The sequence below is a fragment of the Felis catus genome, chromosome C1 (genome assembly GCF_018350175.1).
Source record: "Felis catus isolate Fca126 chromosome C1, F.catus_Fca126_mat1.0, whole genome shotgun sequence".
Taxonomy (NCBI): domain Eukaryota; kingdom Metazoa; phylum Chordata; class Mammalia; order Carnivora; family Felidae; genus Felis; species Felis catus.
The window spans coordinates 37,239,865-37,263,895 of record NC_058375.1 but is presented as its reverse complement, the minus strand read 5'-3'; the positions used below and the strand labels follow the sequence as shown (position 1 = coordinate 37,263,895).

General features: G+C 47.7%; 2 protein-coding genes across 4 annotated transcripts in view; one reads left to right on the top strand and one right to left on the bottom strand.

Moving 5' to 3' along the window:
• CYP4X1 (cytochrome P450 family 4 subfamily X member 1) overlaps window positions 1–11,788 on the bottom strand; it is a 66,717-nt gene extending 54,929 nt beyond the window's left edge. Inside the window, exon 1 of the mRNA XM_023258651.2 lies at window positions 11,446–11,788. The gene's annotated coding sequence lies outside the window, so the exon portion shown is untranslated. The remainder of the gene's footprint in view (window positions 1–11,445) is intronic.
• Window positions 11,065–21,917, top strand: CYP4A37 (cytochrome P450 family 4 subfamily A member 37). Of its 3 annotated transcripts, none has more exons than XM_023258648.2 (12): window positions 11,066–11,325; window positions 13,907–14,048; window positions 14,878–14,922; window positions 15,676–15,803; window positions 16,954–17,078; window positions 17,434–17,588; window positions 18,026–18,132; window positions 18,219–18,409; window positions 18,506–18,639; window positions 19,914–19,978; window positions 20,127–20,203; window positions 21,607–21,917. In XM_023258648.2, exons 1-12 carry the CDS (start codon window positions 11,131–11,133, stop codon window positions 21,773–21,775), a joined length of 1,533 nt encoding a protein of 510 aa, XP_023114416.1. In that variant the 5' UTR covers window positions 11,066–11,130; the 3' UTR covers window positions 21,776–21,917. The 3 variants fall into 3 exon arrangements, with proteins under 3 accessions (XP_044891700.1, XP_023114416.1, XP_023114417.1); XM_023258649.2 differs by lacking the exon at window positions 11,066–11,325 and adding an exon at window positions 11,899–11,922; XM_045035765.1 differs by lacking the exon at window positions 20,127–20,203 and having other exon boundaries at window positions 11,065–11,325; window positions 21,607–21,819.
• The last annotated feature ends 2,114 nt before the right edge of the window (window positions 21,918–24,031 follow it).

Below are 24,031 nucleotides of genomic sequence, written 5' to 3'. Positions count from 1 at the left end.
AATTTCCTGGGTATTGTAAGTGATCTGACCCCAATACAGCTATGTTTGAGGGATAAGAAAAGCCTAGTGTCCCCCTACTTCTCCACAATCTTAACTCCTATCTTCAAAAAATTTTTTGTTAAAGATACTTTTACCTAATCTCTACACCCAACATGGCTGATTCTATCCTATCTTTGCCACATATTTCAAATACCTGCTCTATGCCTCTCTTCATCTGTAAAATGGGGATAATGATGATGATTACAGTCTCATGTTAGTTCTTCTAATCTCTGAATGTTGCCTGGCACAGAGCAAGGAGACAATTATACTCTAATTGATAAAAATTGAAAATAATGTTAATAACTATGAAGGACATGCATGTTGTGGGTAAGCCAACTTGCTGCACTACCTAGGGGTGAAATCCACAAGGAACCATAAAAGGGAACTTCACTGTGGGAAATACATGACCCAACGCCTCATTATTTCCCCAGGGCCTCCCACCTGTCTCAGGCTGACTGCTAGCCAGCAGAGCCCACAACACCTGACCATTGTCTGTGCTGCCCCTTTAGTTTCTGTCCACCTTCTGTCCTTGTGCCTCCCTTGGAGGACATTTTTTGGTGGTCACAGTTTTAGTAGATCATGGCCTGCACTGAGTGGCCGCATCCTGAAGGCCAGTGGATGCTGGGTGCTCATGACAGGGTACCTGCCACTGCCACCATGGGTACCATCTCCTCTACGAGAGTCTCACCTGGCCCTGGCCAGACCTGCTCAGGGACAGATGGCAGCTCCTTACTACTTATCCAGGCAGCTGACAGATCAGTGGCCCTCAGAATGGCCCAGAGAGGGGAATAGCCAGGCATGGCACCATTTGGCTCCTTGGGGTCCCCTAGAGGAGGAGAGCATATGATCAAAAAGGAGGCATGTCTCTAGGAAGAAACAGGACACAGAGCCCCTGCTGCGTAGGTATGAGGGGATCCTGGAGGACAAAGTAACATAGCTTTGTGGTAAGAGCTCCCACTGGGCAGTCCCTACACTGAATCTAAGGAGAATGGCAACCCAATGATGGCCATGACCTGGGAGCACAGAGAAGGCTCCTTAACTAATTGAAGGATATTTCAGATTCTAAGCCCGATTGTCTTCCCCACCTCCACTCCCACACTAGAACATAAGTTCACTGAATCTGGAATCTGGATCAGAGTCTGACACATCAGAAACAGTTTGAAACTCTTAATCACTGATGATATCTAGAACTATTGCCCTGTGGCCATTCTACTCTCTACCACCATTCCAAGCAGTGAACCTAAAGAGGAAGGTTTTATTGATTTGTCTATCCCTGTTCCAAAAGGTCCAGGAACTACAAAATCTTCAGAAAATGGCAGAGAACCTGTGTGCCAGTCCTCGCTGGCTATGGGGGAGCCAAGTTACCCTTGCAGTCTATGACCCAGACTACATGAAGGTGATCCTGGGGCAATTAGGTGAGAGCTAACCCACATCTGCTGGTGTGCCTCTTCCTTCTTGGGTACATTCCTTGGGGACTGTGAAATTCCATAAGAGACTGGTGGCTCAGCCTTTAATACCCTCCAGCAACCATCTTCCTAGCCCACAAGCAAGCATAAGGCCAAATATAGATACTTAGATGCTTCAATAGTTGTGAGGCATTACATCTTCCTTCCTGCCTTCTTTCTTTCCTTCCTTCCTTCCTTCCTTCCTTCCTTCCTTCCTTCCTTCCTATCTTTCTGTCTTTCTATCTTTCCTGTCTTTCTCTCTTTCTTTCCACAACCTAGAGGTGTGGCCAAACCCAAAGGTGTGATGGTCTGGGAAGGAGGGGATGGGATGATCTCTCCAGACAAACCCATTCTCCTGTCCCACCTCTGGGTGTTCTGTCTGGTGGTTGGCTGGAGGAAGGAGGGGCTTGACCACACCTGTCCTGAACCTTGTGCTCCCTCTGCAGGTGTTTGACCCTTCACAGTTTGCACTGGGTTCTGTTCGACACAGTCATGCTTTCTTGCCCTTCTCAGGAGGAGTAAGGTGAGTTACTTGTACCAGGATGGGAGTGGGGGACTGTTTACCTGGAACATATCCAATGTTTGTGACCTCTTATGTTTACATGGGTGTCTACAGATACGCTCTTGCATGTCTGTGTGCTGGGAAAGAGGTGTGTGTCTCTACGTACAAGAGAAAGTTGGTAAGCACAGCACGACAGAGAGACTTAGACCCATTGCTCTTCCCCAATCTCCAGCCACACTTCAGTGTTGGTGGTTGTTCCAAAGCTCAATGCATTCTAGCGTTTGATTCAGTGTATGAGTATGACTTTGCACAATCGATTTTCTCACATGTTAATTTCAAGTGTTGTCAATTTTTGAGTCTGGATGGAATCTGATAGATTTCTTTTGTACACATTTTCAAGCCAGTCTTTTCTACTCAACTCGCCATTCTGTCCCCGCACTGCATCACTTTGCATTGTTTCCATTCTCAGCTGCCTTTTATGTCTCAAATAGTTAAGTCATATACAGAAATAGTTACTGTAGCCTCTTAAGGGATTCATGAAGTATTCCACTAATCTGTGTCGCCATTATGTTTGCATCTATCCAAAATATTTGTAATGGTAATGTTCACATACACTTGACAGTTTTCCCAGGTGTCAAATCAGTACACATGATCTGGGCTCCACACACTTAAAAAAATTTTTTTTAATGTTTATTTATTTTGAGAGAGAGAGAGATAGAGCACAAGCAGGAGAGGGAGAGAGGGAGACACAGAATCTGAAACAGGCTCCAGGCTCTGAGCTGTCAGCACAGAGCCAACGCGGGGCTCAAATCCACAAGCCACAAGATCATTACCTGAGCCAAAGTTGGACACACAACTGACCGGTCCACTCAGGCACCCTTGTACGCACCTTAATATCATACTTAGAATCCAATTGCACCAGTGGGCAAATATATGCAAATGAGGACACTAAACTGTTTTTGAGAGAAAAGCCACTCTTTTATACATGACACATGGGATTTGAAAGTTTCCTGGGGTATAAAACGTAAAGCAGACTTGAAGTTGCTGTGGAGCTGGATGACTGTTCTCCAGAGTGGCTGCTGTGAAATCCTCCAGTGCTGCTGAAATTGTCCTCTAAATAGTAACTTCAGGAAACTCTCCAAGAGTTACTAGAAACAAGTTTTTTTTGGAATGCATACATCTATCAATTCTTCAAATAGTGAATCCACTTTCAAGAATGGGCTTTAAGCCAATTATTCTTGCAGATGCTGGCCTAGGATTTGATTTCACCCTGGGATTAAATTCCTCCTCCTAGACATCGGCAGAAGACATGTGGCTGCCAGAAGAGACAGGAGAGGGCTAGACAGCTCTATTCCTAGCTCAGACCTAATGGTTACTCATATTTTATTCCGTTCAGGATTTTGTTTTCAGTGCAATAAACATCATTCAATTCCAAGACTACTTATCAAGCCTGTCTCTGTGTGTCAAATCCTCTGCTAGGAGTTGGTAATGCAGAGGAAAGATATTGATCTTGCATCCAAGAGATCACAGTGAAGAGATAAATGCCACCACTCAAAAGAGACAGTATTCATTCATTCTTCCACTCACTCATTTACTAATTGAATACACTATAGGAAGTTCCATGTACCTCACATTGTCCTGTACATGTAACATGTCCTTTAGTAAAAAAATAACTATAGTGACTTCAGAGTCAAGGTATGATGTACAGGCAACAGAGAGGGAGAGGGTGTCATTGCCCTTAGGCTTGAGCATGTGGCAGGTGGAAGGAAGGTATTCTCAGGAATCACATCAGCAGGAGCTGACCTGGGGGGTGGAGCTGGACAGGTGACAGGTGAGTGAGGGAACAAGCCAGAGAGGACTTTGATGCCAGCTGAGGCATGTGGACATGACCTAGCTGTGATGGAGGGCCTGGGAGAGTCAGAGCTGGGCAGGGCTTCAGGAGAGGGAGGGGAGGCAGGAGACAGAGAAGCCTGGGTGAGGAGACTGAAGGATGGCAGGCAGGGACATTTCTGCAGTAGAAATGGAGTCTATAGCAGCTGGTTGACTGAAGGGTTGAAGGGAAGCCTGGTGTCTGGACCCAAACTGGGAGGGAGATGGTGCAGCACGTTGAGCATCGTTAAGGCCTTGACCCACCACAATATTTCCCTGTGTTCATTCTGACTTCCTTACACAATTCCACCTTGTCCTTTCTCTGAGGATCTGAGTCCCTCTAGCCCCCCAGACGGTTAGGGCCTGACATGTGACCCAGCCTGCTCCCTATGGTACCTTATTCTGGCTTTCCCTATGTGAAACCAGAAATGGCTTATGGAGAGAGCAAATGACCTAAGGATTAACTGTTGTAGTGATCACTTGACTTGGCTGTGTGCCTCAGGAGCTGACTCTCTTGTAAGAGGATTTCAGGCCTGCTGGCAGCAGAGGTAGGAGCAACAGTTAGTCCTGGAAGACTGTGGGTTTTGTCAAAGGTCAGGGGCAGAGTGTGAAGCAAGGCTTGGGTCGAGATGTGTGTGTGTCCGGGAAGGAAAGGGATGGGGGCTGGCGCATGCAGGAGGGTCCTGAATGTGCTGGTCCCAGTGAGAGGTTCAGGCCACTTCTCATTTCCTTTTCCCTCCCTGACCCAGGAACTGCATCGGGAAGCAGTTTGCCATGAATGAGATGAAGGTGGCGGTGGCCCTGACCCTGCTCCGCTTTGAGCTGGCACCAGATCCTTCCGGGGTCCCTGTCCCTGGCCAAGAATTGTGTTGAGGTCCAAGAATGGGATCCACCTGCATCTCAGGAAGCTCCTCTAAAACCTGTGCAGACAAGTGTGAACCCTGAGGCCCTCCTGCCTGCCATCCTGTCTTCCTGTCCGTCTCTCATCTCCTGTTTTCTGCCCCACTCATGCCAGCCTCTGTGATCTCCTCCTCTTGCCCATCAGACTGTCTGCCTTTCTCTGTCTCACCCTTTTCCAGGATTCCTACTAGTTTTCTGTTACCCTTCTCTTACCCAGCTTTAGTTCTGACTGTGTGTGTAACTCTTGATTCTGCACCTGTCTCCAGCCTGTCTGGCTTCTCCTGTTGTTTTCCATTCCTGTCTGATGTTCTTTCCCTGTACTCTTTTCTCTTACCATTCTACCAAATGACAAAAACTTAGTCCCTTAAAAGAGCACAAATTTATCATCTTGTAGTTCAGGAGACCAGAAATCTGAAAAGGGTCTCACTGGGCCACAACCAAGGTGTTGAAGAAGCTCTAAGGGAGAATCTCTTCTGCATTTTCCACCTTCTTAAAGTCTGCTCTTAAGGCCATTCAATGAGGGGATTGGGCCTCCCTGTGAATCAAGGAACTATCCCTTTCTTAAATTCAATTGACTACAGATCTGAACCATATCTATAAATCTTTTAGTGAAACACCAAGACTTTTATTTAATTGAATAACTGGTACTACATCCAGTCCAAGTCGACCCACAAAACTAGTCTTCACAGTCCAACTGTAGTCCACTTGGCATTCATACATCTCTTTAAACCATACTTGATCTGCCCATTAACTAGAATACAGTCACCCTTTCACCAAGTGTCCTTAATATAATTGAAAGTATGTTGACCCTTGTCCCTAGCCACAAAACAAAGTCATTGGAGCATATTTTTTCTTCTCCCTGAAATCCTATATCTTCAGGACTATAATATATATTTAACATAATTACATCTTACCTTTTATCTGGAGGATGTAAGACAAGGAAGAAAACTCTGACACACAGGTGCACACATATATAACCAAATTCACAACAAATAAAGAAAAGTGCTAGAAACAATATACTTCTTATTTCTACAACCTGTGGCATGACCAAAGCTAGCATTTATAAATACCTTCTCTCACTACCCATTCCATATTTGCTTTACCCTTAGCACCATACCTGTTGTGGTTTTTGGCCTGGTGGGGTGACCCAAACCTTATTTCTTGAAGTACCTGGGCCATAACCAGTCCTGCCTCAACTGGGCAGTGGCATTTTTTCAGTTTACTTTAATGACAGGGCATGGTAGTTCTAAGAGATGCCCCATGTACTTCCTCTATTCCAAGCATAATTCTTCTCCCCTTCATTGGTAAGGAAACTACTAATTTCCCCTTTGCAATCAGGATAAATCCAGTACAGTAATTGCTTTTGATTCAGACCCATGAGGAGCCCAAAGTGGCCAGGAGATATGTTCACATGCAGTTCAACGTAATCATCCTGTGTGTCCTGGTGGAAGCACTCCTGCCTTTGGAACTAAGATCACTAGGCCAACAGAGCACATGTTACAGGAATAAGCACCAATGATGTGGCTAATTGGGTCACTAGGGGTAACAATGTGTGGTGCCTGTCCCATTTCCATCTCTTGAGACCTGGATGGGTGAACCCTGACTGTAGAGTAAGAGAACCATTTGTTGGACATTGATTTATAGCATATTCAGCCCCTTGAAGAGCCTTCCTTTAACCCTGCAAGTTATTGCCTCCTAGCTAGTGCTGTATACCCTAACTTATCCTGAGGTTATTTCTCTGCTTCTGGAATACATAACTAGAATGAATGTATTCCCCAAATGAAAGAAGACTCAGTAGATTATAGGGGTTTGAGGTCTCCAGCTTCACGGGGATATCCCATATGTCTCCATTCCAATTTTCAGGTTCCCATTGCTCAGTATTCTCACTATAATTTGACACCTACAAGATATGGAATTTAATTTGCTTATAATTGTGACACAGACAGAATGATACTCTGGGTTTAGTTCTCCGAAATCTGAGCCTTGGTGAAGGCCTGGGGCTTTAGGGCACAGTGGTGCTGACATAGGGCACAATGCTGACATAGAAGCTTTCAAGTCATTTATTTCTTTTGTGGTCTGAGAATTTGAATCCTTCACATCATTATTTCCCTACTTTTCCAGTACAGCATGGAACAACTAGTCAATCTTATGCTCCTTAGGGTAACTAAAATGCAACATGTCATCAAATACATGCCATTACATGTACATCATGTACATCACCAAACCTTGCCTATTACAAGTATTTGATTAGCATTATCTAATAGTGATGTTTTGCATTTTGCAACATCAGGCCCTGGGCTAGCAGTGTCCTCTTTACCATTGGCAATAGGGTCATCAGTGTCTTTCCAATGAATCCTAATGGAAAAATCATTCATGAAATGCAGAATGAATTTAAAAAACTCATTAAGATTCTGTTCCTCTAGAAAATTCTTGCTACCAAAATTTGTATTAGTCAGAGTTCCACCGGAAAAACAAAAACCAGCCAAGTAGATGCCTGTCTAGAAAGAAAACAACAGACCCAGAAGTATAATGTGTCTGAGCCCATTTTTTAGACAGACAGTAGCTTGCTTGTGTTCTCTTCTGTCTTCCTAAGGAGCAGCTTAAGTAAGAAAGGCACTAGAGGGCCAGGTTTTCCAGTTGGTGGGATGCCTGAGTGAGTGGTGACAGAACAGGAAGGATGCAGAGGGAAGGATCATGGTCTTGGAGGGGAAAGGCAGGGAAGGCAGGTGCCCACTCCTCAATCCAGTGGAAGAAGAAATTAAACACATCTGTGATCATGGGATCTGTAGGAGAAAGATGATCAGGTCAAGCACAGACTGGGAGATTCCTAGATATTTATTTGTGGATAAACAGGACATGTGGATAAATAGGACCTCAGTTCCCTAAAAGTGAGATGCAGGTCCCAGGACTCCTCCCCACCTGGAACCTGAGCCCTTTGTTCTCTGGAAACTCACCCTCTCCTGAGAACACTAACCCCCTCAGGTCTACAAAACTTTAGGGAAGTCAGGCTCATAGATGTTCAGGAAGCCAAGGAACTGTTCAAGCCAGGGTGGGCGGGCTGAGGAGAATGGGTGGGCTCAGGTTACAACTTTGTCCAGGTTCTGTCCTTCATTCCTCTTCTAGCCCCTCCTAGGCAGTCACAGTGTTAATATCTTTGAGCTCACCTGCTCTCCAGTCCCAGAGCCACCACTGTAAGCCCAAGGCACCCTCTCTCTTACTGTTCCTGGGTTAGCTCAACAGCCCCAAACTGGCCAATCTGCTTGCAAATGCTGCCTGTCATCAACCTTCTATCTATACTACTCCCAGAAAGAAATTTAGTTCAGCATTAAAGTTTTTCATAAGAAAGATAAAACCAGCTTGCTGTGCAATGCAGAAGTCAGCTCAGTTCTGTTCCTTATGTCATTTGACACATTTTCATTGAGGACCTGCTATGTGCAAGGCACTGTCAAGATACTCCATGTGATGGGATGGACATGGTCCTGCCCTTTCATTCTTGGGGAAGACTGATAATATTCAACCAAGCAAGTAAGTAGAATGAATACAGAGAGCAGTCCATCTAAAACAGGAAACAAATACAGTGCTATGAGAGAGACTAACAGGGAGAGTCTACTTAGGGAGATCCAGGATGGCCTCTTGTTGGAGAGGGCATTCAAAGTGAAAGTCGAAGGATGACAAGGTGCTGGCAGTGTGAAGGGTAAGAGAGGAGCATTCCGGTAGAACCAACAGCAAACACACATGCTCTGGGGCAGGAAGAAGTGTGGTGTCTTCCAGAAGCTGCCGCTTGGTAGGACAGTGGTCTGAGATAAGTTTGGAGAGATCATCCAGAGGCTGGTATCTGTTCTAAGATAGGGTGCTTTAAAAATGTAGGTAGATAATATATGAAAACATTGGCATCATGTCAACAAATGTAACTATTACACAAAATAAGTGACACTCGGGTATTAGCAAAACTAGAGTTCGGCATTTATGGTCATTGTTCTAAGTTTGACACTTACTTGCTTTGTGACCTTGAGACAGTCAGCCAGCTCCCTGGGCCTTAGTTTACTTGTCTGTAATTTAGTATTGATAAATTGAGCAGTAGTTGTGATTGTGCTTTGGAAACCACTATGCCAATATTGAGGACATATTTTGGAAGCTTACCCATGCCAGCACCATGCATGGTACTGGGTAAGGAGCGCTCACATTCTCAGAATCACCCTAGATCTCATTCTAGGTAGAAAGGGGTGCTGCATAATGCCCCAGCCAAAAATAAACATTATGGCTTCAAGCCTTCTCTTAGATGGGAAAAGCAAGCCAATATTTAGGAATATACATCAGCCCCAGAAACAGCAAGTGCCTGGTATTATGAGTAATCACTTGAGTAATCACTTCAAGCTTCTGCCTTGGGGAATGACTGCACCCATTCACCTGCCTTTCTGCGGCCTATTCACAGAGCCAGGAAATACTCATTTCCCTTTAAAATGTGGCAACCAACACTAAACCTAGTCTCTTCAAGACAGTGATCTAACTGGTGCAATGTTATCCTGATTTCCAGCTTCATTCGTTCACCACATCAGTAAGTATTCCCTGGGTATCATCAGCAGGCACAGCCCTCAGTCCCACGCGATAGGAAGCATAAGACGTGGGTTGCCCCATTACAACCTTCAAAGAACCCTTGCTTGTGGTGTCTGGATAGCAGATGAACGGGACAGATATTGACTCTTTAATAATGTTGACGATGCCAGCACAACTTAGTAAGACTTAAACTCTCTACAGAGAGCTCTACATTCTTTTGACCAGTTTATCATCAGCTTTACTCACATCGTGAAAATTCTCTGTGAGCATCGTCTTCAACGACTGCTACATCTACGGACATGGTGTGCCCTACACTTGCTCACAAAAACAGCCCTGCATAGTGAGGCTTGCATTTATGCCAAAATGTGGGATTGATACCCGAAACACACTGCTGCTCCCAGGAAACACTGGATGAAACAAAGCAAGCATGAAACGTCCCCTGCAGCCTTTGGGCGTTGCCCCCTGCGGGCTGGAGCCTGGTTTTCAACAAATGGTTCACAGCAAAGTCTCTGGGGCAGGACTTCCTGGACTGAATGCCAGCTCTCCCTCTTACCGGGAGGGTGACTCTGGACAGACAACTAAGCTCTTTATGCCATGGTTTTCTCACTTCGACTTGGGGATTTTTGTTAAAAAGTCTATTCCGTAGGGTTGTTGTGGAGAAAACCTCTAAGGTTTCTTTCTCAGTGCCTAGAACATAGTAAGTGCTCACTAAATGTTAGCTACACCAAGCATCATGTGCTCACCGTATAGAGGAAACCGAGGACTCTGGGAGGCAAAGACAGAGTGACCCCCAGAATTGCACCCAGGCTGTCCTACTTCCAGGCTCTCTCCACAACTGCTCCTGGTATGCTAGGTGCAAAGCTGGTGCTGGGCCAAGTAAGGGAAATTGTCTGCCTCCAAAGTCTCTGACCAGGGGCCACAGAGGGATGGAAGGTAACCATACTAAGTTGAGGGGAATGGATAATGTGATTATGTCCCCTAGGGTTTGGACAGGAGCCCAGGATTTAGGGGAAGCAGGAAAGAACTCTGGTCCAAGGGTTGTGTGATGAATCTTCTGTCATGAAGTCGAGAAAGGAGGACTTAGGAGGAAGGAACTTGGGGGTAATTTGGGAAAGGGATGATTACCCCACCTTCCAGAAGGAGAAACCGAGGTTCAAGTAGTCTACATTGCTGGCTTCCTATGTCATGAGCGTGCCCTGGGGCTGGGGATCTGAGTCTAGGGCCGGTGCTCTGTCTGCCAACACAGTCTGCTCCAGGCACAACTGGTGAGTGGACAGTGACAAGCATGGGGAACATTGCTGAGGCAGCTGAAGCAGGTGGTTGGGAGAACCCCTGATTCTAATCCCAGCTGGCACTCTCAATGGCAGTGCTCCTGTGGCCACATCACACTAGCTCCCTGTAAGACTTCTGCTCTCTGATAAGGGAGAATAAGCCAACCAACCACACATTCTGAACTCGGTAACTGGACTGCAGTCTTCTTGCTGTCAGGGCTCATGTCTGTTTGTAGGCAACTGTGTTGTGGCACTCAGTACACCTGGCACTTAGGGGTGCTCCTGAAATATTGGATGATAAATCGGGAGAAGGGCAAGTGGGAGTTTGCCAGCCACTGTTTCTGTCTGCTGGGAAAGCTTTTCTCCCACTGGTTCCCAAGGTGGATCCTCTCAGTTAATGAACTCTGGAGGCCCAGTCTAACCTCTGCCCCCTCCTTTTTCCCTCCCTCTCTGTGGGCAGGGCAATCTTCCTTGGACTGACAAGGCTGCGGTGCTCAGGGGAGGTCAGCCACAGTCAGGAATAGTCAACGGATCCAGCTGTCCCTGTACCATGAGTGTCTCTGTGCTGAGCTTCACCAGACCCCTGGATGGTGTCTCTGGGCTCCTGCAAGTGGCCTCCCTGCTAGGCTTCACTCTGCTGTTGCTCAAGGCAGCACAGCTCTACCTGCGCAGGCAGTGGCTGCTCAAAGAGGTCCAGCACTTCCTGTCCCCTCCTTCCCACTGGCTCTTTGGGCACATCCAGGAGGTAGGAAGGGGCTGGTTGGGGAATGGGGGGACAGAGTGGGCCTGGATTCTCAGAGTATCCTCCTGGTCAGCAGATGCATCCCATAGGCTTCTTGTGTGACAGCACGTGGGTCTAGCTTACCTCTCAGACCTCGGTGCCCCACGCCACCCTGGAGATCAGCCCGTCCAAGGAAGCCTGTGCTGGTGCCCTCTTTCTTTAGGCAGATCTGCAGCCTGTGGTGCAGCTTTGCTCTTTGAGGACAATGGCTGCTCCTTCCAGAGTCTTCCCCTTCAGGCTGAGCAGCCCTGCCTCTTCTCTCAGAATAGGCTTCCTGATGCTTCCCTGCCCAGCCACTCAACCCCATCCTCTCAGCCTGGCCGTGAGATGCCTGGAAGTCAGATATTAGCGGTTTCCCAACCTATGCAGACCATAGACAGGAATCCCAGAAGGTGTCAGATTACAGGAAAACAGGGTCAACTGCTGGACTGGGGATCACGTCAGGTGTAGGGAACAACCACGTTGGGTGCCTGAGACTGTGGATGTTCCAGACTGGTGGTTTCAGTGCTAGAACCCTGACAAGCTACTGGCACACAGGAGAAGGTTCCCAGGATGGGGCAGGTAAAGAGCACTCACACTGAGCTCCACCATTAACAGAATCTGTTTCCACATCAGCTCTCATTCCCCAAACCTGGCACCATGTAATCCATGGGCTGAGGATGTCACCTCCTTCCAGTACCCCGGTGGCCAGAGCAGAGCTGACCCCAAGGGATGCTTGACTCAGGTTGTGCAGTGACAGAGGAAGGAGCAGGTTGGGGTGACTGGGTGGGAGACAGCACCTACCCAGCCAGTTCTGTCAGCACTGGTCCCCGAGGGAAGGTTACAGGAAGGGGGATACTTGGAGAGGGGCTCACTAGTGGGGTGTGGATTGAACAAGCCTAGGAGGTGGGGTGTTGTAGAGAGCGGAGACCGGTCTTTTCTCAGAGAAGGAGGCAGAGCGATTTCAACCGAGTGGCGCCAGAGATGGAAACTTCATGTCAGCCACAGGGAGACAGCCAGAGCCCAGTTCCTTCCTGCACATTGTTGCACTAATGACTTCCAGATTATTTGTCCAGGTGGAGAAATCGGGACCTTTTGTTAGATGCAGTTGTCACCTTCCCGAGCTGGGATTTGACATAAGGAACTAAAAAACTTGCTCCAGTGACTTTCCCATTAACTGACTGTATGTAGACTCTGTAAGCAGACAGGTTCTGCTACATAACGAATATTACTCCCGGTGCCCAATCATCTCTCATCGGCTGCTGACCTATCAGATATTGTAGCCAAATATTTCTTGTTTTTATAATTCTATCTGAAACCTTCCTTTATTCAATTCCTCTGTTATTGGCTAAGTCAGGAGTTAGAATGCCACTTGAGGTGAGTTAAAGCTAACCTTCAGGCAAGGTGACAAGTCACAATGGGGACAGGGAAGCATGTGGTCTCTGAGCCAAGCACCATAGACTTTATCCTAGCTCTGCCACATACTCTATGCCTCTGTTTCCTCCTCTGTAAAGTGGGGATGATGATGTTGATGATTAGAGTCTCAAGCAAGTCATTCTAACCTGCATAATTGATAAAAATTGAAAATAACGTAATGCCTATGAAGGACAAGCATGCTGTGGGTCCACAAACTCGCTGCACTACCTAGGGGTGAAATCCACCAGGAACTATGAAAGGGGAACTGCAGGGTGGGAAAGAGGTGAGTCAACAGCCCCATCTTTCCTCCCCTGTCTCAGCCTGACTGCTAGTAGCAGAGTCCACAACACCTGACCATTGTCTGTGCTGCCCCTTTAGTTTCTGTCCTCCTTCTTCCTTGTGCCTCCCTTGGGGGATATTTTTGTGGCTGCAGCGTTAGTGGAGCATAGCCTGCATTGAGTAGTCACAGGCTGACGGCCAGTGGACATTGGGTATTTACCGACAGAGTAACTGCCATAGCCACCGTGGGCAATGTCTCTTCTACAAGATTGTCACCTGGCCCTGGCCAGACCTGCTCAGGGACAGATCGCAGCCCCACGTGTTTGTCCAGACAGCTGACAGATCAGTGGCCCTCAGAATGGCCCAGAGAGGGGAATAGCCAGGCATGGCACCATTTGGCTCCTTGGGGTCCCCTGGAGGAGGAGAGCATGTGATCAGAATAGAGGCATTACACTGGGCAGAAACAGGACCCAGGGCCCCTGCTGTACAGGTTGAGGGCATCGTGGTAGACAAAGTAACATAGCTTTGTGGTAAGAGGTTCCCACTGGATGGTCACTGCACTGGATCTAAGGAGAAGGGTAGCCCATGATGGCCATGACCAGGGAGCACAGAGCAGACCCCTTAAGTAATTGAAGAACACTTCAGACTCTAAGGCCTGATTCTCTTACCCAACTCCACTCCCACACTAGAACATAAGTTCACTGAATGTGGAATCTAGTTCAGAACCTGTCTCATCAGAAACAGTTACAAATTCTTAAGCACTGTGGATATCTAGAACTATCACCCTGGGGCCAGCCTACCTGCCACCACCACTCTAAGCAGTGCACCGACAGAGGAAGGTTTTATTGACTTGTCTTTCCCTCGGTTACAGTTCCAAGATGGCCAAGAGCTACAAAAGCTTCAGAAAAGGGCAGAGAAATACCCGTGCGCCAGTCCTCGCTGGCTGTGGGGGAGCAAAGTTACCCTCATAGTCTATGACCCGGACTACATGAAGGTGATCCTGGGGCGATCAGGTGAGAACTATCCCGCATGTCTTCTGCTATGGCTCTTCCCTCTTGGGGACATTCTTTGGGGACTACGAAATTCTGGAAGAGAGTCATGGCTCAGCCTTCAGTACCCTCCAGCAACCATCCTTCTAGTGCACAAGCCAGCATAAGGCCAAATATAGATACTTAGATGGAATGCTTAAACACCTGTGAGGGATTAAATTTTTCATTTTCTTTCTTTCTTTCTTTCTTTCTTTCTTTCTTTCTTTCTTTCTTTCTTTCTTCTTTCTTTTCTTTTCTTTCTTCTTTGTCTCCCTTATTTCTGTTCTTGCCTTCCTTCCCTTCCTTCCCTCTACCTTTCTTTCTTTTCTTTTCTCTTTTCTTTTCCTTCCTTCCTTCCTTCCTTCCTTCCTTCCTTCCTTCCTTCTTTCCTTCCTTGTTCCTTCCTTCCTTCACCAAACTTATATGATCCCAGATCTTAAAGACAATTTGCTATCCATGATGGCTGGGATTTGGAACCCTATCTGTTGCCCATGCTATGTCATGGAAATCCTGGGTCATCGTTAAAAAATACACACCAGCTACTGTCTTTTCAGTGGCACTGAGGACAGCAGTTATATTTCTTGCTGATTCAAAATCCTCGTTGGGGCTATGCTATAGACACTGAGTCTGCCATCATGAGCCTACAGTGACTATCAGGAAAGAAACAAGATTCATGGTTGGGAGGCAAGTGGGAAGTGGATGGAAACAAACTGCCAGCTTACAGTCCTCAGGAAGGGATGGAGGCCAATGGCCTGGACCACAGCTGCCTCCTCAGTTCCCTCCAGTTTCCTGTAATGCCCCTTGTACTTTTCAGACCCAAAGCGTCATGACTCCTCCAGATTCCTGGCTCCCTGGATAGGTAAGTACATGGAATCAGGACCACAGTCCACCTTCTGGTTAGGCTTGCCAAAAACTATCCATTCGGCCCAGATTAAACAAGAGGTGACCGGAACCACAGTCACACCCTCATCGCTGAATGGAGCTCCATCCTCTCCATTCTCTTCTTTTTATCTTTCTTTTTTAAGGGCTTTTTATTTAATATATTTTTTAATTTAAATCTATGTTTGTTAGCATATAGTGCAACAATGATTTCAGGAGTAGAATCCTTAATGCCCCTTACCATTTAGCCCATCCCTCCTCCCACAACCCCTCCAGTAACCCTCTGTTTGTTCTCCATATTTAAGAGTCTCTTAGGTTTTTGTCCCCCTCCCTGTTTTTATATTATTTTTGTTTCCCTTCCCTTATGTTCATCTGTTTTGTATCTTAAACTCCTCATATGTCCATTCTCTCCTTTGATGAAAAACTTCCTAATGGTGGGGAGAGCCCTCCTGCAGCTCAGCCTCTTCCACAACACTTCACAGTCCTCGGATGATGTCAACCTCACTTTTCACCAAAGTCCTTCTAAGACTCGCACCTCACTCAGTTTCCATCTTGATCTCTCAGCTGTCATGACCACTTGCTGTGAACCAGCTCTTGGAAATTTACTTTCCCGACATGCACTGGCCTTCCCTGCCTCACCCAGGATGCCCTTCATCTCACACTCTGGGTTCCTCCCAAATACCCTGGACAACTCTTGGGAGATCCCTTCCAACACAGCCCCATTGTGGCCCAGGGTACGGTTTGCTCCTGTTGAATGGGCAGAAGTGGTTCCAGCACCGGCGGATGCTGACCCCAGCTTTCCACTATGACATCCTGAAGCCCTACATGCGGCTCATGGCCGACTCTGTCCATGTGATGCTGGTAAGTCCATCCTACGCTCACCTGCACACTCACACCCACAGCATAGTTCACAGAGCCCACTCTCAGGCAGATGTGTCCTGGAGACATCAATCAGGCACCTCCCTAAAAATCATGCACTTATACCTTACTATGAGGCCGGGTACCCCAACGAGGGAGGGAAAAGAAAGTACCCAGGCTTGCCTCCACTCTGTGCTCATTGCCCACAGAAGAGACAGTCATGGTGGATCCAGGGTCCCTTCTCTTCCCACTTTATGTCTTCGGCTTGGATAGGAAGAGCGGTAAATCCCCCTGGACAACAGGACAAGTGGCCCTGGCTGGCCTGGGCAGTAGCAGCTTCATTTACAGGTGAACACCCCAGGATGTCACTGAGGTGGGCACTAGCCTTGGGGCAAAAGCTTCTGCATAGATTTTCACCACTTCATGAAGGGAAGTGGAGACCGGATCTCAAAACCCAGGGCTGGATCATGCCCTAGTATCACTTCTGAGCAGGACCCTGTCTCACTAACTGTGATGAGCTGACATTTGTTGAACAGTCCCTGATACCTTTACTTAGGAATTCTCGTACTGGCCCATTACTTTTCTTTTGCCTTGACACTTGCTACCTAATGTGGGACTTCACCTTTTCTTTCTCGTGTCTAGATCAATCACAGGAGAGAGAAGATTTACCCCTTGTCCCCTTGGAAACATTGTTTTCCTGTCTGCTACAGTTATTAGCACCATAAATTGCTCCTAACTTGTAGGAGATAGTGATTACTTACGTAACAAAAGTTTTTGAGAAAAAACTCATCACATTGCAAACGCATATTTGCTGTATGTTCCCAAATTGTTAAAACACATCTGGGGTATCTGCGAGGCTCAGTCGGTTAAACGTCTGACTTCAGCTCAGGTCATGATCTCACACTTTGTGAGATCAAGCCCCATGTCGGGCTTTGTGCTGACAGCTTGGAGCCTGGACCGGCTTCTGATTCTGTCTCCCTCTCTCTCTGCACCTCCACTGTTCACACTCTGTCTCTATCTGTCTCAAGAATAAACATAAAAAAAATGTTAAAACACATCCCCTTTAGAAGGTGAGGACATCTCATCAGAATATCTACAGAGAGCGCATGGGCCTTCTGGAGGAGTAGAGGATTAATGTGTCCCTCCAACACAGGACAAGTGGGAGGACCTCATCAGACAGAACTCATATCTGGAGATTTTTGAGCATGTCTCCTTGATGACCTTGGACACCATTATGAAGTGTGCCTTCAGCTACCAGGGCAGCCAGGAGGCAGACAGGTCAGTGAAATCCTCAGTTTCTGGGTCCTATCTCCTATCATGCTGAGAGGTAAGTAGACCAGTTGGGGTGTTTCCCAGCACAGACATCACATTCTGCAGAGCGTCCCAGACCACAGTCAAATTCAGCCCACAGCACACCTTCATTAGGCACAGATCCCAGGTCCCTGCCATATGGAAAAGCCTGGCTGCAATGTCCCTCACAAAGGGCTGAGGGTCTTGAGGGTATTAAGACAGAAAGTGCGAATGCCTCAAGTTGCCTGACCCACTGACTGAGGAACCCTCACTCACAGCCCCAAATCCACTTCAGGGCAGAAGTCTCCTTCCATCGAGGCCCTTCTGCATCCTCCCCATTTAGGATCTCCCAGTCCTACATCCAGGCCATTCAAGACCTGAGCAACCTGTTTTTTTCCCGAGTGAGGAACGCTTTCCACCAGAATGACATCATCTACAAGCTGACCCCTGAAGGCCGCTGGAACCACCGGGCCTGCCAGCTAGCCCATCAACACACAGGTTGGACTCTGACCCCTGGGTGGCTCCCTCCTTCACTGGACACATCTCAAAGGGACAGGCACTGAACACTCAAGCAGAGCCCTATCCCCCCCTTGAGCCACTTCAGGAGCTGGGACACACCTACCCTGGGTACCCCCCTGGTGCAGGTGTTAGGATGCCAGTGCTGTGCAGGAGCTGACATGTGTCAGCACATGGGTGAAGGTTGAATGAGACCCCCTGCCAGCAGCATTCAAGCAGAGCCTCCCTGGGCTGTCCTGTTGAGGGGTGACCCAACACACAAGCACATGGTGCCCCAGCTCTCACCCTGACATTACCACTTTCCTCCTGATCGAAGTGACACCCAGGCCAGGATACAGGCAGCAGGCGGGCTAAGGTGGGTGGCTGTGTCTGGGCACCCAGAGCTCTCAGCTCTGCCTGGGAACACTGTTCTGGGACAGACCGAGTGATCAAGCTGAGGAAGGCTCAGCTGCAGGAGGAGGGAGCTCTGGAGAAGGTCAGGAGCAAGAGGCACTTGGACTTCCTGGACATCCTCCTCTTTGCCAGAGTGAGTGTGAGCAGGGGAGGCCTGAGGCTTTGCCCACAAGCTTGGAGGAGGGAGACAAATCCTGCTGTGTCACCATGTCTTCCCAGATGGAGGATGGCAGCAGCTTGTCTGACAAGGACCTCCGTGCCGAAGTGGACACGTTCATGTTTGAGGGACATGACACCACAGCCAGTGGCATCTCCTGGATCCTCTATGCCCTGGCCACACACCCTGAGCATCAGCAAATGTGCCGGCAGGAGATCCAGATCCTGCTGGGGGATGGTGCCTCCATCACCTGGTGAGTGCTCACGAGATAGGAGAGCCCAGTCCACCCAACTGGAGAATTCCCTGCTTGCCAGCATCTTGCCTGTCCTTCAGGATAGCTTTGTTTCAGGGACCACCTAGACCAGATGCCCTACACCACCATGTGCATCAAGGAAGCACTGCGACTCTACCCACCAGTTCCGGGCATCAACAGAGACCTCAACAAGCCCATCACCTTCCCTGATGGACGCTCCTTACCCAAAGGTATGAAGGTCAGCACACTCGTGCACCAGTTCTGCAGGAGCACATGGGAGGTCAGAAATTTGCATGTCCCGGGGTAGTTCTGAATATGTCTGGTCTTCATTTTTCATCAATAAATGGACACTTACTCTCTGGTTTGGATGAGGAGAGAAAATGCCTGACACAGAGCCAGAGAATTGCCAAAGTGTCGTAAAGGTTAGTTCCTCTTCCTATCTGTGGAGAATATTTTCTATTTTTGTTGATTCTCTCAAATAACCTGTAAGGTGCATCTCAATTCTAAGATCTCAAATGCATACAATCCTAAGTTTCTACTCTTACCGAGGAAAAACATTCTATTACCGCGAGATTCCATTGGTTTGTGATGCTACAGCACTCCCATTGAAGGCACTGACATTCTCTGATTTAAAACTACATACTCCAATTCCTGGCTCCAAGTCAGAACTCGTGGACCAATTCTGTTCCCAGACACATCTTTTGAATATCCTCAGGATTTTACACAATGTTTAGATAACTCCTTTGTAACAAAGGCAAAATACTATATACAGGCCAGTTAAAATAATAATGATTCAATGCATTGCATTCTCTACAAGGAGGTGTAATTAGCATAAATTAGCATAAACTTCTAATATCCAGAGATTTGATGGCTGGAGAGACAATCCCACTGGGCCAGACAGAGCTGTTTTTCCTTCCCTGTGAGGTCGAGTCATTGAAGCACTTCAGGGAATCCACCGTCATTATTTTGACAGTCCAGTCTGTGGGGAGCCCTCAGATTGGTGGCAGAGAGCACCTGATCACCAGATCTGAGAATCCAGCCATGGTTGGAGGCCACCGTTGGCTCACCTCTGATCTGAACTCCAGGCCTGCCACATCCTAGCTGTGTGGATATAGGCAAGTAGCTTAGCCTCTCTGAGGCTCTAGGTGCCTGATATGGACAATGGGGACATGAGTGCCTTCACTGGAGGGTTGTTGTGAGGATTGAATGAGTTCATGCATATTACCCAAGGGCCTATGGGTGCTATTTGATAAATGTGAGTTTTCTGTCACTTGAGTTGTTCCAAAAAGTAAGCCTCCTGTTCTTTCCTACCTCTCAGCCCAGGCATGGTTCTCTCGTAATGAGTGTACGGGTGCTTTCCTTGTCCACCCCATCTCTCTTGCAACACAGTCATTCCACTCACAATGATGAGCAGTGGCTTTCACTGTGGCTTCCAGGCTGTTTGTGCATGCACATGACTCCTCATTGCGTGGATATGATCCGTCTTCTCTCTTGTCTCCCACAGGATTCCAGGTGTCCCTCTCCATTTATGCCCTTCACCACAACCCGAATGTGTGGCCAAACCCAGAGGTATGATGGCCTTGAGAGGAGGGGCTAGGATGAGCTCTCCAGACCAATGCATCCTCCTGTCCCACCTCTGGGTGGTCCATCTGGTGGCTGGTTGATAGGAAGGAGGGGCTTGACCACACCTGTCCTAGTCCTGGTGCTCCCTCTGCAGGAGTTTGACCCTTCACGGTTTGCACCGGGTTCTGCCCGACACAGCCACGCTTTCTTGCCCTTCTCAGGAGGAGCAAGGTGAGTTACTTGTACCAAGATGGGATTGGGGGCTGTTTTCTGGGTATACACCTGATGTTTGTGATTTCCTATGTTAATATGGGTGCCTACAGATATGCCGTTGCGTGTCTCTGTGCTAGGAAAAAGGTGTATCCCTGTCTATTTACAAAAGAAAGTTGGTAAGCACCACATGACCTGGAGACTTTGACCCATCGCTCATACCTAACCTGTAGCTACAATTCAGTGTCAGTGGCTGATCCAAAGCTCACTGCATTCTGGTATTTGATTCACTGTATGAGTAGGACTTTGCGCAATAGATTTTCTCACATGTTAATTTTCAACTGCTGTTGATTTCAAAGTCTGGATGGAATCAATAGACTTCTTTTGTGCACATTCTCAAACCAGCCTTTCCTACTCAACTCGCCATTCTGTCCCCGCACTGAACCACTGACTTCTTTGCATGTGTGTCCATTCTCAGCTGCCTTGCATATCTCAAATATTTAAGTCATACGTGGGGATGGTTACTGTAGCCTCTTAAGGGTTTCATGAAGTATTCGACTAATCTGTGTGGCTGTTATGTTTGCATCTATCCACAAGAATTCTTGAATACATGGTAATGGTCATGTACTTGACAATTTTCCCAGTTGTCAAATCAGTATATATGGTCTGGGCTCTACACACATTAACATTACACTCCGTCCAACGCTGAGAGGGCAAATGTATGCAAATGAAGACATTAAACTGCTTTTGAGAGAAAAGCCTCTGTTTCATACATGACACATGGTATTTGAAAGTTTCCTGGAGTATAAAACATAAAGCAGACTTGAAGGGGACGTGGAGCTGGGTGACTGTTCTCCAGAGTGGCTGCTGTGAAATCCTCTGATGCTGCTGAAATTGTCCTCTAAATAGTAACTTCAGGAAACTTTCCAAGAGTTACTAGAAGCAAGTTTTTTTCTGAATACATAAATCTATCAATTCTTCAAATAGTGAATCCACTTTCACAGAACGGGCTTAGAGCCAATTATGTTTGCAGGTATTGGCTCTAGGATTTGGTTTCTCCCTGGGAATGAGTCCTTCCTCTTAGATGTTGGTGGAAGATGTGTGGCTGCCAGTGGAGACAGAAGAGGGCCAGACAACACTGCCAGAAATCACATTACTTGCCTGTGCGGCTCAGGGAGGTGACCCTCTTGTAAAAGGATCTTAGGCCTGCTGACAGCAGAGGTAGGAGTAGGAGTTAGTCCTGGAAGACTGTCGGCTTTGTCAAAGGTCAGGGGCAGAGTGTGAAGCAAGGCTTGGGTCGAGATGTGTGTGTGTCCGGGAAGGAAAGGGATTGGGGCCGGGCCCATGCAGGAGGGCCCTGCATGTGCTGTTCCCAGCAAGGGGATTGGGGCCACTTCTCATTTCCTTTTCCCTCCCTGACCCAGGAACTGCATCGGGAAGCAGTTTGCCATGAGCGAGATGAAGGTGGCGGTGGCCCTGACCCTGCTCCGCTTTGAGCTGGCGCCAGATCCTTCCAGGGTCCCTGTTCCCTGGCCAAGAATTGTGTTGAGGTCCAAGAATGGGATCCACCTGCATCTCAGGAAGCTCCCCTAAAATCTGTGCAGACAAGGATGAGCCCGAGAACCTCCTGCCTGCCATCCTGTCTTCCTGTCTGTGTCTCCCGTCCCCTGTCTTCTGCCTCCCTCACAACCTCCATGATCTCCCCCTCTTTCCCATCAGACTGTCTGCCCTTCTCTGTCACCCTTTTCCAGGACTCCTACTAGTTTTCTGTTACCCTCCTCCTACTTGGCTGTAGCCCTGACTGGGCGTGTAACTCTCGATTACGCACCTGTCCTCTAGCCTGTCTGGCCTCTCCGGTCGTTATTCTTCCTGTGCGCTGGTCTGTCCTGTACTGTTTTGTCTTGCTGGTTTCCCAATTGACACAAACTTAGCCCCTTAAGGGACTGGGGCCAGACTGCCTGGCTTTGAACACTGGCTCACCCTCTTACCAGTATATTGACGCTGGAAAGGCAACTAAGCTCTGGGTGCCTTGGTGTTCTCGTTCAGATTTTGAGATTTATATGAAAAAATCTGTTGCAGGTTGGGGCACCTGGGTTGCTCTGCTGCTTAAGCATCCGACTTTGGCTCAGATCATGATCTCATGTTTCATGAATTTGAAGCCCACATCGGGCTCTCTACTGTCAGAGCGGATCACACTTCCAATCCTGTCTCCCACTCTCTCTGCCTTTCTCCCACTTGGCTTTCTCTCTCTGTCTCTCTCTGTCTCTCTCTCTCTCTCTCTCTCTTTCTGTCTCTCTCTGTCTCTGTCTCTCTCTTTCTCTCTCTATCTCTCTCTCAATAATAAATAAACATTAAAAAAAACTGTGTTAGAGTAGTTGTGGGTTAAAATATATAACGTTCTTTGCTCAGTGCCTAGAGCATGGTAAGCACTCACTAAATGTTAGCTACTTACAAGTATATGCACCCAACTATATATAGGAAATCGAGGATTCGGGGAGGAAAGACAGAGTGACGCCCAGAATTCCACCCCAAGTATCCCACTTCCAACCTCCCTCCACAACTGCTCCTGGTATGCTAGGTGCAAAGCTGGTGCTGGGCCAAGTAAGGGAAGGAGTAGGGTCCAAATCCAGTGGGCCGGGATCAGAGAGAGATGGGAAGTAAACAGAGAACTGGGGCAAGGTTGAGAGGAATGGGTAAAGTGGTTACCTCTCCCTGGGTTTGGACAGGAGCCCAGATTTAGGGGAGAGAGCTAAGAACTCCGGTGCTGTGGGTTGTGTAATGAATCTCCTGTCACGAGGTTGGGCAAAAGAGAAGGACTTTGGAGTTAGTGAGATGGGTGAGGAACAGCGCAGAAGGAAAGGGGGACTCATGGAGGTACCTTCTAAAGAAATCCTCATGAAGATACTTTGTTTTTATTTTTCTGAATTTGGGGCCTAGAGTTGACTTTGGGGAAGAGAAGCAGGAACAAGTAAGAGATTAAGTTGTCCCCATCATATATGCTTTCATAGGCTCTCCATGAGCCTTTAGCGCCCATCCCCTTCTCTAGCACTCCACCTGGTGAATTCCTATTCACCCTTAAATCTCCCACTCTCCTGTTTTGGTTTCTCCTTCCCTCGTAGGGCCCGGCCTACACTTCACTCTTTCAGTACAGGCTTTATTGTGTTTTCCTATAATGTTAGTTCTCTGCTTTTACCCTTTAGACTGTGAGCTCAAGAACATTGGCTGAGTGCATGAGTGACTGCATGAATGTGCATTCCTGGGAGCAACTTGGGAAAGGGACGATTATGCCACATTACAGAAGGAGAAACTGAAGTTCAGGGAGTCTAAGTCACTGGCTTCCTAGATCATGAGTGTGCCCTAGGGTTGGGCATCTGAGTCTAAGGCCGGTGCTCTGTCTGCCAGCACAGTCAGCCCCAGGCAAAACTGGTGGGTAGACAGTGACAAGCATGGGGAACATTGCTGAGGCAGATGAGGCAAGTGGTCAGGAGAACCCCTGATTCTAATCTCAGCTGACGCTCTTGATAGTGGTTCTCCTGTGGCCATCTCACATTAGCCCCCTGTAAGACTTGCTCTCTGAAAAGGGATAATAATCCAACCAAGGCACACATTCTCACTTGGTAACTGGACTGTGTTCTTATTGCCGTCAGGGCTCATGTCTGTTTGCAAGCAGCTGTGTTGTGGCACTTAGTACACCTGACACTTAGGAGGTGCTCCTGAAATACTGGATGACTAATTGGGAGAAGGGCAAGGGGGAGTTTGCCAGCCACTGTCACTGTCTGCTGAGAAAGCTTTCCTCCCACTGTTTCCCAAGGTGGATCCTCACAGTTAATGAACTCTGCAAGCTCTGTC

What these genes read in the sequence shown, in the direction of transcription:
- CYP4A37 (XM_023258648.2), top strand. Translation starts at nt 11,131, where the DNA reads ATGAGTGTCTCTGTGCTGAGCTTCACCAGACCCCTGGATGGTGTCTCT. An exon ending in GCTAGCCCATCAACACACAG is followed by an intron (nt 17,589 to 18,025) that starts GTTGGACTCTGA and finishes GTTCTGGGACAG; the next exon opens with ACCGAGTGATCAAGCTGAGG. An exon ending in CCCTTCTCAGGAGGAGCAAG is followed by an intron (nt 20,204 to 21,606) that starts GTGAGTTACTTG and finishes TCCCTGACCCAG; the next exon opens with GAACTGCATCGGGAAGCAGT.